We start from the raw sequence: 15,810 nt of genomic DNA on the forward strand, positions 1-15,810 counted from the left end.
CGAGGCCAGCCTGGTCTACAAAGTGAGCTCCAGGACAGCCAGGGCTATACAGAGAAACCCTGTCTCAAAAAACAAAAAATAAAATAAAAAAAAAAAAAAAAAAAAAACTTGCAGAAGCCATGATGACCATGACAATGGTAATTAACAAACCAAAAACTTCATTAGTCACTAATCAATCCTTCAGAGTAAAAGCAACTTTAATAGTACTTTTCATTCCTGAGTCTTACTTTTTCTTAGTTGTATTTAGAAAACTGTTGACATTGAAGTCAGGCTTATTTTCTAAAACTGAAGTTGTTAAAACCTCCCAGTTGTAAATGTCTTTAAGACCACACCATGCCCTAATGAACTGTAATCTTTAAAATGGAAATGAATTGGGAGACTGAGACAAGAAGAATGCCAGCTCAGGGAGAGCACAGGGGTGGGGAAGAGAACTTAGTGTAAGGTATCTGTCTGTCAGCCAGCTACTTGGAAACTTGAAGCGAGAGTCAAAAGTTCAAGAACAGTCAGCCGATGGTAGCAGATGCCTTTAATCCTAGTGCTAGAAGGCAAAGGCATGTGGACCTCTAAGTTTAAAGCCAACCTTTAAACTCTACAGAGAGTTCCAGGACAGCCAGGGCTACACAGAGAAACCCTGTCTTAAAAAACAAGCAAGCAAGCATAAAGTTCAAGGACAACACAACACAGCCAACTGAGACCTTACCTCAGAATAAGAGCTTTTTTAAAGGCCTAGAGATTTATACCACTTACCTGGGAGGTCCTGGGCTCAACCCAGTACTTCAAAAAGAAACTGAAACTCAGAGTCACAGACAGTGTTACCCCTAAAACACCAAGTATTACTGAGTTCTGGGTATGTGCAATTTTTATGTATCAATAAAAAAGGAAAAAATGTATAAAAGCATTACTGTAGACATCCAATCACTTGTACTCTCTCTATCCCATCTCTACTTCTCATGTTCGACAGTTAGAACATTGCTTCTAGCTCTATTCATCTGCTCTCCCTCCCGCCCAAGCCCGTCACTGAGATGAGACTTGCCAAAAGTTAAACACTCACTGTGGGCTGGTAATCAGAAATCACTCAGTCTCCTTTCAAGGCCTAACTTCAGCAAAATCCTTGTCTCTACTAACAGGAAAACTTGTTAAACAAGAAAAGAAAAACATTCTAAGCTTTTATATTGAATTTTATGCATAATTATTTTATTTCTTTTTTTTTCACTTGAAACTTGTTGATACCTGTTTTGTGCACCAGTCTAAAGATGTGTTTAGTTCTAAAACCTAGAGGAGATTCCCAAGTGGAAACGAGGTCTATGAAGTTTATTCCTGGCTTAAGTTACCAGACAAACTTAATACAAAAAACTATTACTGCATATTCTTCTAATTAAAGTTTTTTTCATGAGACTACTAATATATTTAAGCTTTGTTTTAACTTCTTTGTAAGAGAAAATGTATCACTAAGGGACTAGAGAGATGATTACTTAGATAACAGCATTTCATGTTCTTTCAGAGGACCTGCATTTGGTCCCTGACATCCACATCTGGCAGCTCACAACCATGTAGTAAATCCAGTTCTAGGTAATCCTTTTTTTTTTTGACCTTCATGAGACCAGGAATACATACTTAACACACACACACACACACACAAATTGTTTAATCAAAAAATTTAAAGAGCCGGGTGTGGTGGCGCACACCTTTAATCCCAGCACTCCGGAGGCAGAGGCAGGCAGATTTCTGAGTTCGAGGCCAGCCTGGTCTACAGACTGAGTTCCAGGACAGCCAGGGCTACACAGAGAAACCCTGTCTCGAAAAAAAAAAAGAAAAAAAAAAATTTAAAGAATCAAAAGGTTGTTAGAATGTTTAACCAAGAGAGAAATTACTGTAGAATTAATATTTTTATTTCTAAATGATTAATAACTCCAATCTTAAGGATAAGGAAGAGATAAAGTGAAAACCAATGGAAGAAATCAATTTTGTGAAATAAAGCAGCAAAGGTGCAAACTAGAAAACCTGAAGCATAAGAGACCTTTTCGATAACTAATAATCTCAAGTGGCTGAATAGAAATCAGAACGAATTGGTGTCATTATAGTAGAAGTAAAAGGCCACAGAACAATTCCAAACATCCTTTTCTGACAGAGAGTGAGTCCAAACATAATAGTGAAAATCATGAGCTAATTGAAAAAGCAAATACCTGCCCACAGCTGCTCTTTGCAACAGAACAATATATTCACTGTTGTGTTAAAATAATCTAATTGTAACAAATGGTTCCTCTGCTTCTTTAGAACAACACAGCTTGCCTCCATTCCCAGGACTTTGCTCTAAGAGGAAACACACTGAAATTCGTCTGCTCCAGGAAAATCACCAGGCTCGGTAGCCAATAGCAGGCCACCACTTTCTAAAGATGGGAACTTTCCAGCAAACTATACACAACAAACACAGTTCCATTTCTAGCAGCTACTTCTGAGTCAAACTGAGACAGACTCTGTAAGTAAAACAGTTCAGAAACTTAGAAAGCCTCGCCCTGCTTGCAGAGGCCATAGTGTATTTCACTCACAAGTTTTACCAGCATTTCATCCTCACAGCATCAATCCGTCCAATGTCCCATTGCAGATTCAGCCACCAGCAGATGGAAATAGGTAAGGGGACAGACGGAGTTCACCATTACTGAACGTATACAAAGCTCTTCTGGTGACTACTCCCTGAAGGACACATGTGACGACTGTTTGCATGGCAGAGACATTGTAGTAAGCACTGGAAGTACTATACAGACAACAAACCTTGAGAGAGGTTAGTGTGCAAGCTAGATGCAAATTCTTCCCACTGCATATAAGGTCTGAAGCATTGAAGGGTGGGATAAGGACATCCTCTGTGGACTGGGGACTCTCCTAGATTGACTACAAGCAAATCTACTCTATGTGTTCCTGGTGCAACTATGTTGAGCACTGTCATCTTTAACATTCCCTTTGAGGTGTGATCAAGATTTAGGTTACTGACTGTTCACCACAGTGCTCAACATAGAAACAGTTTTCTAGTGGTTGACCTACGGAACATAACAATAAAAAACTGAATATTGCCTCCTCATTGTCTTATAATCACGTGGCTTCTAAAGAAATGGTTTAATCATCTTTAAATTTGGCCTAAATATGCATCACATAAAAAAGATAGTTAATGACAATGACGTGTTCGTACTGAAGATGGAACTCAGGCCTTCTCACACAATAAGCAAACACTCTAACACTGAGCTAGATCCCCAGCCAGTCAGGGTCTCTCACACAGTCTAGGCTAGTTTTAAACCTAAGATCCTCCTGCCTCAGGCCCCTGAGTAGCAGGGGCTAATGTTAGCTCTGCCACAAGGCGCAGCTAACAGCATTTCAGTGAGAATGTTACTGGGCATTTATAAACAGAAAAGGAACAGAAACTCTCATTGCTAGAACCACATCAGCACAATGTTTGGATCTTCAAGTCCAGCATAGCTCCACTGAGATGTTTGCACGGTGAAAAAGGATGGAGAAACAGCAATTACTTCCCTCCAAGGGAACTAGAGTCGCATATCCAGATATTCGTAATATCTCAAGCAAGAGAAAGGAACGCACGGTGAAAAGCAGGTAGGGGCAATAAAGACCAAGGTTGTTTAGAGTCCCAGTAAGATTTTCTTTTTTTCTGTAGCTTTTCAGAACTTGGCTTTGCAAACTGTTTTCTTAAGCCCTAGAAAAACTTGTTCTCAAATGGCTGGAATTCCACCATACTATCAATTACAGCGCCCCAGAGACCCATCTATAAAGTGAGCCTCTACAGGTAGGAGCCTACATGCACACTATAGGTAATATAACGGTTCCAGTGAGTCTAGACAAACTTTTTAACTTGGAGAGGAAATGTCCTTTTATACTGCTGTATTTTAAGGGTGCGTTCACTTAAAACTCCCCAAGACTATCACTGTTTAAAACTCATTTTAAAAACACCCTCAGCATCGCCTTTGAAAGGGAAATGGGAACAGTATCACTTACATATGAAAAACCCACACTTTCAGTGTCCAAGTCTGGTTTTAGTTTTGGTGTGTTTTTTGAAAGGGTCTCCCTATGTAGCTCTGGCAGGCCTGAAACTCCTGATTCCCTGCCTCAGCCTTCCTGGATGCAGTTCTGTTACATTTATCAGTAAAACCTCAAATCTTTTAAGGGTCTGCAAAGGCAAGATGGCTGTCAACATCCTGTTCAAGTGTGTTTACTTCGGTAACAACACCGTTTTCGTTTAGAAATGGATTACAGCATGTCCCAAGTCATCTTCCACGCCTGCACCCTCCTGAAACGCACCAACGTCCTCTCCCGACACGACGCGGAGGGGGTGAGGCCCCTCGGCAGCCAGTGGCGCACGTCACTAATCAGTTCCTTCTCCAAGAGTGGCAGGCGGGGAGAAGAGGCAGAGTCGCATGCCCAGGCTGCAGCCACGAGAAGGAAGAGTTGGAAATCGGAATGGCAAACTCGGAGAGCACGGACCGCTCCTCTCTCGCAGCGCGCTCGTCGCGTGTGGACCTGGGCCAGGGGCGCGTGGGAAGAAACCTGACCTATTTTCTACGCCAGCCTTTGCGAGCGGGCAGTGGAGGACAAGGCGCGGGGGCCGGGCTCCCCGTGGGCAACAGAGAGCTGCAGAGGCACCTCGGCCCCAAGCCGCGTGCGCCTGCCGCCGGAGGAAGGAAACCAAGGCTGCAGCCCGCTGCACGCAGTCCCAGCGCCCCGCGCGCGCTCCGGGCCCCGGCCGCACCCGAGGGCGGCGCCCAGGCCGCGCCCAGGCCGCGCCCTGAACCTGCCGCCTGCCCCCGTCCCGGTGGCAGAGGGAAGCTGCAGACGCTCGCCAGTCCCCTCAGGGACCGGGCCTGCCGGGCCTCGGAGCGCACAGACTCCCAGGCCTTGAGAACTCGGTCGCGGCCGAGCACCGGACCTCGGAGCCCGCACGCTCGGCCTCACCTCCTTAAGGAGCGGTGGAACCCCGTCCCCTCAGCCCGCGGGCCGCACGCGGGTGCTTGCCGTCCTCACTCACCTGCCTGCTTCGTCTCCGCGCAGCGGCGGCGCCACACTCCGGCCGGGACCCCACCGTCCGCCTCAACCAACCCCCAGGCGGCGGCGGCGGCGGCGGTGGCGGCGGCGGCAGCGGCCGGACGGGAGGGGCGGGACGGCAGCCAGAGACAACCCCGCCGCCTAGGCCCAACCCGGCTCCGCCCGCCCCTGGGCCCCGCCCACGGGCCTCCGCCGCCGCCGTTCATTGGCCCGCACCTAACACGCCTCGGCGCAGCTCCGCCCCGCCGCCCACCCGCCCTCCAGCCAGGGTGCTGCTCAGCCATTGGACATCAGCAACAGGGGCGGAGCCGTATCTGAAGCCTCGATTGGTTAGATCTCGCGCTGTGCATGAACGACGGGCGCCCTGGCTCCGCCTCCGGGCCGAAGTTCCGTTAACAGGTTCGGTTGCTCCCGAACTCCCTTTCGCCAAGGGGGCGGGGCGGTGGGAGGGTGTGTGCGAGTGTTTCCCCTCCCCCTACGGGCCGCAGTCCACAAGGCCGCAGGGTAGGCGGAGCGGCGATTGTTGACTCGTTACTCTTTTTCTTTTTTTTAGCTTTACTTTCTTCTAATTGGTTGACAGGCACCTGACTTTCGCCGCCCCCTCCGGCCGCTTCTTAACTTCCCGAGACGCAGGGAAATGACGTAGTTCCCCGACATTCCACCTCCAAGATGGCTGCTGTCAGGAAGGAGAGACGTCGCTGAGGGTTTTGCCTGAGGCGAGGGGTGAGTATCTAGCTGGCCGCGGGCAGCGCCGCCCACCGTCTGCGCTCCTGGTGGTCCGAGGAGGGTATTTTCCAGCTGCCTGGGTTCTACGGGAGAGTCCGGATTCCACCGCCCTCCTTGGAATCCCTGATGCACGTTGAAATTAGCAGGCGACGCGGAGTTGGCGGCGAGGGAGCTTCGGGACAGGGTCGGCTCCTGTGGGGTGCTCCGCTAATGCCTAGAACTGGAAGCTGACCTCGCAGAGGAAAGTAGTTGCGATTTGGGGGATTCCTAGCCGAGGATGAAAAGGGTAGCGGGGCTTACACAGACCCTGCCTCAGACTGACCCGGTCACCCACGGCTTGTGGATCCCTCTGTTAAGTAGGATTGAGGCTTTGGAAAGTGTTCCGTGACTCTTGAACCACGGAACTCAGATAGGACCAGGAATGAAAAGGGACTTCCTCCGTAAGACTCGTTCTTACCCAGACGTCATCCTCTCCTGAGTGATTGGTTTGCCTCGGTGTTAGGGGAACTGATCTTTATTAAGTTGAGAAATAACATTTATATGTTAATCTGAAAAGGTTTAAGCAGTTTAACCTGCCTAATGTATACTTGGTGGTGTTCTTAACTTTGGACTACCAGTAAAACACAGCTTTCCATAAGTCATTCAGTGTTTAAAATCAGTTATCACAGACTGGCTGGCTGTCTTCCTACATAACCCTGGCTAGTGTGTAGCTCTCTTTGTAAACTAGGCTGGCCTCCAGCGCAAAAATATCTTCCTGCCTCTGCCTCCAGAATGCTGGGCTTAAAATTAAAAAGGCATGTGCCATGAGTCTTAGCTAAAGAGTGGCCTTTTAGGTTTTAAAGACAAACTTCACACAGGTGGTATCTTGATATATGTTTTTTAAAGAATAATTGGGCAGCATTTTGCAGTTGTGGGTGTCCTTTACGTTTTTTTATGAGTGATCCCATGAAAGTGTAGTGATTTCAAGCCCCAATACCTAGAACATTATATGACACTTAGTAAACTATTTGCTGAATGAATCATAATAGTTGAGTAATAGTAATGTTGGTAAACATTTTGATTAAAATTGTTAGTGTCAGCTGGGTAGTAGTGGTGGCTCACATCTTTAATTAGAACACTTGGGGACAGGGGCATGCAGATCTGTCTGAATTGAAGGCCATCCTGGTATACAGATCAAGTTCCAGGACAGCCAAGGCTACATAGAGAAGCAGTATCCCAGAAACCAAAAGAGAGAGAGAGAAGCTGTTAGTGTTGCCAAAATCTTTGTTTGCTAAATAATCGATGACAAGTCAAAAATTGCCCACAATAAATAAAATTGGTTTTAGGTGTTTCCTTTTTTTGTAGGAATCTTTTAAACAGTAGCTAGTTAGGTTAAGTCTAATTCGTTTTTTTTTTTTTTTTTTTTTTTTTTTTTTTTTTGGTTTTTTGAGACAGGGTTTCTCTGTATAGCCCTGGCTGTCCCGGAACTCACTCTGTAGACCAGGGTGTCCTCGAACTCAGAAATCCGCCTGCCTCTGCCTCCCGAGTGCTGGGATTAAAGGCGTGCGCCACCACGCCCAGCTTAATTCGTATTCTTAAGAGCAGATACATTACATAGCATTTATGTTGCAGAGTAATTTCAATGTAACGTAACTGTTGAGAGCTTTTGAGAAGTACTACAAATACAGTTATCGATGGAGGACTGTGATAGAGACCAATCCCTGTCTAGAATCTTCTTAAAGTACAGATCAGCTGTCTCTTTGATGTAAGAACTGATTAATGATCCAACTTCTGATAGAAAAAAGCTAAGTGATACAGATTGCATTCTTGTTGTTAAAGGGTAGAACCAGGGCTGGAGAGATGGCTTGGTAGCTAAGAGTACTTGCTGTTCTTTCAGTGCACATGAGTTTTGTTCTGAACACGCATGACGGGCAGTTTCTGAAAACCCATAGTCCCGGCCACAGAGAATCCACTCCTTACTACTGGCACCTCTATACATGTGATTCACATACAAGTGAAAAAAAAAAAAATCTTTCTAAAAATACATATAAAAACCAGGCCTGAGACAGCTCTGTGGCTAAAGCGTTTTCTATACAAACACAAAGACCAGACTTTAGACCCCTGGCACCCATAGAAAAAGCTGGGCCTCATGGCGCCCCTCGAACTGCAGTGCTGCAAGGCAGGAGGGTCCTGCTGCATCGCTGGTGGCCCAGCCCACCTGCTGACCTTTCTCCAGGCTCCGTGAGAAACCCTGTCTCAAAAAGTCAGCTTGAGGAAGACGTGCTTATGCCGTCCTCTGGCCTCTGTGTGTGCCACACAAGAGACCACACCCTCATGTGTGCATACACCAGGGTTTATTCCACTATAAATAGAGGGATGCTGAACATAAGGGCATTTAGATTTCAAGGCGTATGTGTGTCCTAGACAGGATGCAGTTCAGTTGATTTGTGTTCATATTACTAACCTAGCCTTGTTGATTGGCAGGTTGATGTTGGCCTGAAGAAAGATCTTCAGAGGTAAGCTATGGGGTTGTGGTCTTGTCCTTACTCTGATTGATATTTGAATCAGAGAAAAAGTATCTAAGAACCATGGTTCTTTCTGTTAGAATAATGCTTTGTCAAAAACTAAGACTGTATACTGGGAGCTGGAGAGATGGCTCAGTGGCTGCTCTTCAGAGGACCCAGATTCAATTCTTAGCACCCATATGGTGGCTCACAAATGTCTGTAACTCTAATTGCTGCAGATCTGACACCCACTTGTGACCTCCAAGGGTACCAGGCATGCACATGGTACACAGACATACTTGCAAACAAAACACCCTTACCCCCCCTCCCCAAAAAGAACTTTCTATGGAATGTAGTCATTAAAAGAGAAGAAAAGGTGCTTGCTTCTCTTGAGCAGTATTCAAATTTGGTTCCTAGCACCCAAACTCGGGTGGCTCACAACCACCTGTTAACTCCAGCCTCTGGCCTCTACTGGTGCTGGCATATGCTCACACAGAGATACATAGTTTAAAATCTTTTTAAAAGAATTGTGCTTCTCGGGTTAATAAATGAACACAGACCATGTAGTAAAAATAAGTAGCATGCTAGGTGAGCCTGAGATTTTCTTTTTCTTTGCAGTGCTAAAAGTTGACTCTAGGTCCGTGACATACTAAACAAACATTCTACCATACCAATAAGCTACATCCTTAGCTCCACAGTTTGTAGAGGCAGAGAGAATATACCCATGCTGGCAAAGTGTAACTTAATAAAAAATGGTCAAGTTTACAGACTCAGCTGCTATAAGATGAAGAAGACCTGTCTTGACAAAAGTGCTCTGCAAAGCCTTGTTGCATTTACAGACACAAAGTAGTGTATAGATTGAGGAAACAGAGTGTCTTAGGCAGAGTCAGCAAGTCAGTCTCTTTGGCTCTATTAACTTGAAATTCTTAGTGATAAATTCTGAGACTAAGAAAACATGTGACATGGTTACTAACAAAATTTTGAACTGTGACTGGATCATAGCTTCATAGCCAACCAACTCTAACTCAGACACCACCCTCACTCTCTCACACATACACAAGTAAACTTTGAAATTAAATTTAAAATATATAATAAATTAATATAAGATATTTAAAATTTTAAACAAAAAAAGCCAGGTATGTGGGGGTGCATACCTTTAGTCCCAACACTTGGGAGGTAGAGACAAGTAGATCTCTATGAGTTGGAGACTAGACTGGTCTGTTCTACATAGTGAGTTTCCAGATAACCAGGGTTGTGTAGAGAGAAGGAAAAAAGAGAGAGAGAAAATGATGCAAGCTATGGTGGTGGACAGTTGTAATCCCAGCACTTGGAAGGCTGAAACAGGATGATTGTGCGTGCTGGGCCAGCCTGGGCTTAAGGTGTGGAGGTGCCCCAAGATCCTCTTTTAGGAGCTGCTTCCTCCCCCTTTGTCCAGCTTTTCCTTTCCTTCCTCCTTAGAGAAAGTGCTTCCTTTCCATATTGATCAATTTCTCCCACACTCTTCCCTCTCCCCGTCCCTCTCTCCTTCCTTCCTTCCTTTCTTCCTCTTTCTCTCCTCCTCCCTTTTCTTCTCCCTCTCTTCCCCTCCTGCCTTGCCCTCCCTTGGCTAGTCTGTGAAGTCCTAAAGGCAAAACCAAAAGATCAGGCAGCCCTGTGGCTCTCTTTGGGGATGATGCCCAGAAGAGGAATGTGGCAAGCTTGGAGGTAGGCAGTGCCTGGCTGGCAGTGTCTCTCGGCGCCTCACTTCTTGATGGTCACCAGTACTGCGCTCTTCCCTTTGTATGTTGATTCCATTTAAGTGGTTTGATGTAAACCACTGCACATACATACAAGTGCTCTTGGCTACCCAAGGATTCCCGTGTAGTGTGAGGAGTCCTGACCCCTAAGTATTCACCTGACTTAGTGTTGTGTCAGAGAGAGCGCCATGACTACTTGTTTACTAAACACAGATGGCTTTTGCCTTGTTCACATGTGTTTGTGTTTCAACCAAAGTTTAAGTATTTTGCATAGCACTTCTTCTGACGTGCTTTGGTTGTGTGTCCTTGTGATTATAATATAGTAAAAATTTCTTGTCCCTAAGAAACAACAGTAATTCTCTCTTACCTCCTCTATATGCAGTCTGCATTTTGAATTTCCCTAAATGTTGAGATTTTCTTTGATAGCTTGATAAAAGCAGCATCTACTCCAGGCTTGCAGGCTGCACTGTTCACTGTGCTCTCTCCTGACATTTGTTTTCTTGTGATAATTTTTTTTTTTTATATGTAAGTACACTGTAGCTGTCTTCAGACACTCCAGAAGAGGGCTCCAGATCTCGTTACGGATGGTTGTGAGCCACCATGTGGTTGCTGGGATTTGAACTCTGGACCTTCGGAAGAGCAGTCGGGTACTCTTCCCACTGAGCCATCTCACCAGCCCTCTTGTGATAATTTTTAAGGAGCCCAAATCATGTGTCTTATTTTTCCTTTTATACTTTTGTTTTGTTGAGAAAAAAATCTCTCTATGTAGTCCTAGAACTCACTCTGTAGCCCAGGCTGGCCTCAAATTTATAGAAAACCTCTGCCTCCTGAGTGCTGGAGTGAGCCAGTGTGCCTGGCCTTCAAATCGTGGTTCTTGTGTAAAGGCATGGTCAGGTATTGGTGCCTGTGGAGGACAAGGATACAACTGTACGGCTTCAGTCCTGCACCCCATCATACCGTGATTAGCTGCGAGTTCTTAGAGCTCTGCATTTGAGCAGCTATTATCAGTACATGTGGTTCTTTTTTTTTTTAATAAAATAAAAATATTTTATAATAATATAAATAATAATAAAAAATAAAAATAAAAAAATTTTTTTGTATTTGTATATAAATTTTTTTTTGTATTTGTATTGGTCGCCTACATATATGTCTGTACACATGCATGCTGTGCTCAAAGAGGCCAAAAGAGTGCTTTGGATGCCTGGAACTGGAATTAGGCGGTTGTGAACCACCGTTTGAGTGCTGGGACTTGAACCCCAGTCTTCTGGAAGAGCAGCTAGTGATCTTAACTACTGAGCCAGCCCTCAGACCCTGTTTTTCTTTTTAATGTTTGTGAGTTGTCCTTGCAAATGAGCCTGCCATAAATAATTTTGTGCATATATTTGCATGTTTGGAATGGTGTCTTTAAAGATTTCTAGCAGTGGAATTGCTAAGTTTCAAAGAGCAAATACATGTGTCCTTCCTCTCTGTGATAGTTGTACCATTTTGTACTCAGACAAGGAACTTTGGAGACCACTAGCTTCTCCCAGCCTTGCCTGCTGTAAATTGTTAAACTTGGATATCTGCCAGGTCAGGAGGTGAGAAGGGTGTTTGAATAGAATGGTTTCTGGAGTTGTCTTAGCTATGTTGCTAAGTCAGCAGTCAGTCCCACATTAACATGTAAATTATGAAGTCAAGCTGATATAGTCTCCAGCTGCTTCATTGTTCCTGCTGCGGGAAGGATTAGATTCCCTTCAGAACTGTCAGGTGCCAGGAGCAGAATGCTCTGCTCCACATGTGAGCTTTTCCACCAGAAATGAGACTAGCCCTGAAGAAGGTAGGCCTCTAGACTAGACTAGATGGTAGGCCCTGGCCTGGGCCTGAAACTGGGGTTTTGCCCACTTGACTGCCCGATTCCACCACCTCCTTTAGAACTCTTCTGCTGCCAGGGTAGAAATGTTGCTTCTCAGTCACTTTACAAGGCATTGACTTGTGGTGGCCTTGGTAAACACCTGGCTTCCATTTTCTGTCAACCTAGGACTGAGTGGGAGAGAAACAAAAGAGATCTAAAGGAGATGTTTCCTCATGGACCACTTCCACCCCACTCCCCACAGGCCAGAGACTTTTGTAGGTGTGAGTTCAATCATCCTGTGACATCCATAAGCAAAAACAAGTAAAGTAAAAACTGGGAAATCTGACCAGTAGGTGTTAATGGTAGAGATGGGTGATGTGGGAGCATGACTTAACGTGTCCCCCAGGTCCAGGCTGTCCTGCAGAATGGGATGGAAAGCAGCAGCAGAGGCCACATGTCATGGAGGAAAGGCAGGAAGGAAGTAGAGTGTACTTAAGCTTCCTCCAAAATTGTGTTTCTTTTTGACCCTGTAGACTTCATGATGTGGAATGCTATCCTAACTTGCTATTAGCTCAGATTTATCAGTACTGGAGTCCACTGGGATGTGTATCAAATGGGCTTGGGGCGGATACCCTGGACTTCTAAGGAGCAGTCAGTAGCATGTTGGGGGATGAGGTCCTGCATCAGTCCTGCTCTGTGGTTGTGATGATTTATAATTAGTATTGTTAGTAATGGGGCATCCTTTACAATTTTGCATCTTTTCTTTCTCTTAGGATTACAACATTCCAGAGTCCCATTGGGGAAGAACAAGATACTTCAATAAATGAAGGAGAACAAAGAAAATTCAAGCCCTTCAGTCACGTCAGCAAACCTGGACCACACAAAACCATGTTGGTACTGGGATAAGAAGGACCTAGCGCATACACCCTCACAACTTGAAGGACTCGATCCAGCCACTGAGGCCCGGTACCGCCGAGAGGGGGCTCGCTTCATCTTTGATGTGGGCACACGTTTGGGGTTGTATCCTGAATCTCTGTGGGATTTGTTGTGAATAAACTCCCATCACCAAGAATTAGATTAGCTACTGTCGACTAGCATGCAGTCTTTTATTTGCATTCACACAGTAAGGTAGAAGTTATCTAATTGGCTATTCAGGAATAGTCCTGTGTGTTGATTTATCATTTAAATGTATATGTTCAGTTATTGAGCAAATAGCCACCTGGAGAGAAAGCCAGCCCTATTGAGATCAGGGCTCAAGCTGAAGTGGGTGGTGGCAGTGCCCACACCTTTAATCTTAGCACTCAGGAGGCAGATGCAGGCCAGTGTCTGAGTTTGAAGCCTGGTAGTTTATAGAATGAGTTCCAGGACAGCCAAGGCTACACAGGAAACCCTGTCTCAGGGGTGAGGGTTGGGGGCAAATACAGATCAAGTTTGGCAGTACTCACTCTGACACTAGAATATAGGCACCCTAAGATTCCTGTTTACTAGATGGCTGGTATTGTTGATGTCTGTTTTTGTTGCTTTTCTGAATTAGCTAAGAATATATTTGTAGCCATTTCTAGCTAAAGCCTTAACCAGAATGACAGACACTATGACACCCTGGCAACTGGAATCATTTATTTTCACCGATTTTATATGTTCCATTCCTTCAAACAGTTCCCAAGATACGTAAGTAAATTTTGGCATGCTGCTCTGTCCACTGACTGGAGATAATAGCCAGTGGGGTTTTTCTTCTTTTCCAGAAAGTGCTTGTTTTTATGATTTCATTTTGAATTGTGTTGTTTCTAATTTACCTTGTTGAAATCCTTTCTTTGTGGGTCACATGGACAACAGTCTTATTGTACATTATATAACAGTTACTAGGTGGCTGGTTTGTTGTTTTTTTGCTGGTTGTTTTTTTGCTTTTCTGAACTAGCTAAGCACATAATTTCTAGCCATTTTACATCTATATGGTTTTTTCTCTTTCCCAACATAATACTTGAGTTTAAGTAAGGCCATAACTGAGTTGTACAGACAGGGCTGTGATACCTACCCAAGGGGAGTTGTTAATTATATCTGGGAAGCAGCCCAGGCAAGGGAGAGAGTGCCAGGAGACAGCTGAGTTCCCAGTGCTCAGGGGCTGAGATGGGCAGAAGCAGAAGGAGGCATGCGGCATAGTGACCAGCCAGGCAGGAACTCCACTGGCTTGCTAGGAGCACATGCTGTTCTTAAGGAGGACCCCATTTCACTGTAATTCCAGATTCAGGAAGTAGGACTCCCTCTTCTGGCCTCAAGGGCACCTGCATGCATGCCTTGTACATACAGACATGCAGGCAAAATACTGATACATGTAAAATAAAAGCCCCTATGCAGAAACGAGAGCTGAGTCAGACCTTTAATACCTGAGTAAGCCTCTAATACCTGTTTTTCTTGATGGCTTGAGAGGGTCTTTTTTTTTTTTTAAGAATTGTTTATTTTATTTATATAAATAAATACACTGCCATTGTCTTCAGTCAGACACAGCAGAAGAGGGCATTAGCATGTCATGTAGATTTAAAGGAACCCAGAAGCAACTGGAAGGACTCTGGCTTGTTCCTTTGTTGCTGTAACAGAAAACTTTAGACTAAGTAATTTATAACAGAAACATAATTCCTCTCAGTGTTGGAAGTCAGAAGTTCGAGGTACTACTAGATGAAGTGTTTGGTAAGAGCCCGTTCGTTCTTCATAGGAAATGTGCCTCCTTGCTGCGTCCTCAGGTAGAGGTAGGGACGTGCAGGCTCCTTCAGGCCTCTTTCCTTCCCTTCTGGGGATTGGTTTCAGTATGTAAATTGGGGAGCAGAGTGGGGGTGTACACAGTAGATCACAACAGGAAGGACAGCAAGTGTAGATGGACAGATTGAACTTGCTGTGTGCAGAGCAGGAGGAGGAAATTGACCTCAGTCCTTTGGCTCTTTTCTTTGTTTTATGGCAGTTATCTTGGAAAAATCACTTTTCTTCTTTTTGTTGCAGGCCAGGGGCTCAGACCTAGGGTGCCATGCGCACTAGGCGAGTGCTATGCTGATGAAGCACACGCACCCACAACCTGCCGACTGAACTGTAGCTGCTTTACAAAGCCGCTCATCTTTAGGGCTGTAACTGTCCCTCAGGCTTTTACAGTGTTAGGATATCAGCAGGTGAACTGAGGAGAGGAGACTGAGGCCTGCTAACTGTAAAGGTCAAACAAGACATTCTTGTGGTGTCCCCGTGGACTCTGCTAACCAGTAAAGAGCATTTATTCTTCCTCTAGGTGACAGGAGCTTGTTGTCTTTTTCTGGCTGGGAAAGTAGAGGAAACGCCAAAAAAGTGTAAAGATATCATCAAAACGGCTCGTAGTTTATTAAATGATGTCCAGTTCGGCCAGTTTGGGGATGACCCAAAGGTAAGAACTGTAGCTTCCTGCCTTCAGATCTCACCACCTGGAATGCTCTAGCTACTGTGCCTGCTTGTTCTTGGCTTCCTAAGAGGGGGCCTTATGGAAAAGCCTCCCTGGCTTTGTAAGGAGAGGTCCTCCTGATGTGCTGGACAGCACTGAGAGAATGGCAGTGCGTCCTTGAATTGACTCCAGTTCTCAGCTGTTGTCTCTGGCTCAGGACGTGCACTGTTGCACTTGCTTCCTTGTTCATTTTGTATTTGTTTCACATGAACGCCTGAGAGAGTCGGTTCTCTCAATCCATACTAGAATACTGGGGTTCAAAGTCAGATGGTCACGCTTACAAGCAGGAACCGTAACCTGCTCAACCATCTGACCACCCTATGTCTTTGCTTCTTATGAATCTGGAAGGAGCTAGAGAAAGTACCCAAGGAGCTAAAGGGGTCTGCAACCCTATAGGTGGAACAACAATATGAATTAACCATACCCCCAGAGCTCGTGTCTCTGGCTGCATATGTATCAGAAGATGGCCTAGTCGGCCATCAGTGGAAAGAGAGGCCCATTGGTCTTGCAAACTTTATATGCCTCAGTACAGGGGAACGCCAG

The 15,810-nt window shown here is 45.2% G+C and overlaps 2 protein-coding genes across 6 annotated transcripts in view; one reads left to right on the forward strand and one right to left on the reverse strand.

Annotated features, from left to right (window-relative positions):
• The window catches only part of Setd3 (SET domain containing 3, actin histidine methyltransferase), a 74,541-nt gene extending 69,336 nt beyond the window's left edge, over positions 1 to 5,205 (reverse strand). Inside the window, exon 1 of one of the 4 annotated variants that reach the window (XM_021178520.2) lies at positions 5,024 to 5,205. The gene's annotated coding sequence lies outside the window, so the exon portion shown is untranslated. The remainder of the gene's footprint in view (positions 1 to 5,023) is intronic. The other 3 variants (XM_029484883.1, XM_029484884.1, XM_021178522.2) reach the window with 3 other exon arrangements.
• Ccnk (cyclin K) overlaps positions 5,190 to 15,810 on the forward strand; it is a 24,291-nt gene continuing 13,670 nt past the window's right edge. Inside the window, exons 1-6 of one of the 2 annotated variants that reach the window (XM_021178525.2) lie at positions 5,190 to 5,439; positions 5,621 to 5,763; positions 8,230 to 8,261; positions 12,590 to 12,836; positions 13,403 to 13,484; positions 15,082 to 15,213. In XM_021178525.2, the coding sequence (XP_021034184.1) occupies positions 12,640 to 12,836; positions 13,403 to 13,484; positions 15,082 to 15,213 (411 nt within the window). In that variant the 5' untranslated portion in view covers positions 5,190 to 5,439; positions 5,621 to 5,763; positions 8,230 to 8,261; positions 12,590 to 12,639. Of the gene's footprint in view, positions 5,440 to 5,593; positions 5,764 to 8,229; positions 8,262 to 12,589; positions 12,837 to 13,402; positions 13,485 to 15,081; positions 15,214 to 15,810 lie in introns of both variants that reach the window. The other variant, XM_021178524.2, reaches the window with a different exon arrangement.

This window comes from Mus caroli, chromosome 12 (genome assembly GCF_900094665.2).
Source record: "Mus caroli chromosome 12, CAROLI_EIJ_v1.1, whole genome shotgun sequence".
Lineage (NCBI taxonomy): Eukaryota > Metazoa > Chordata > Mammalia > Rodentia > Muridae > Mus > Mus caroli.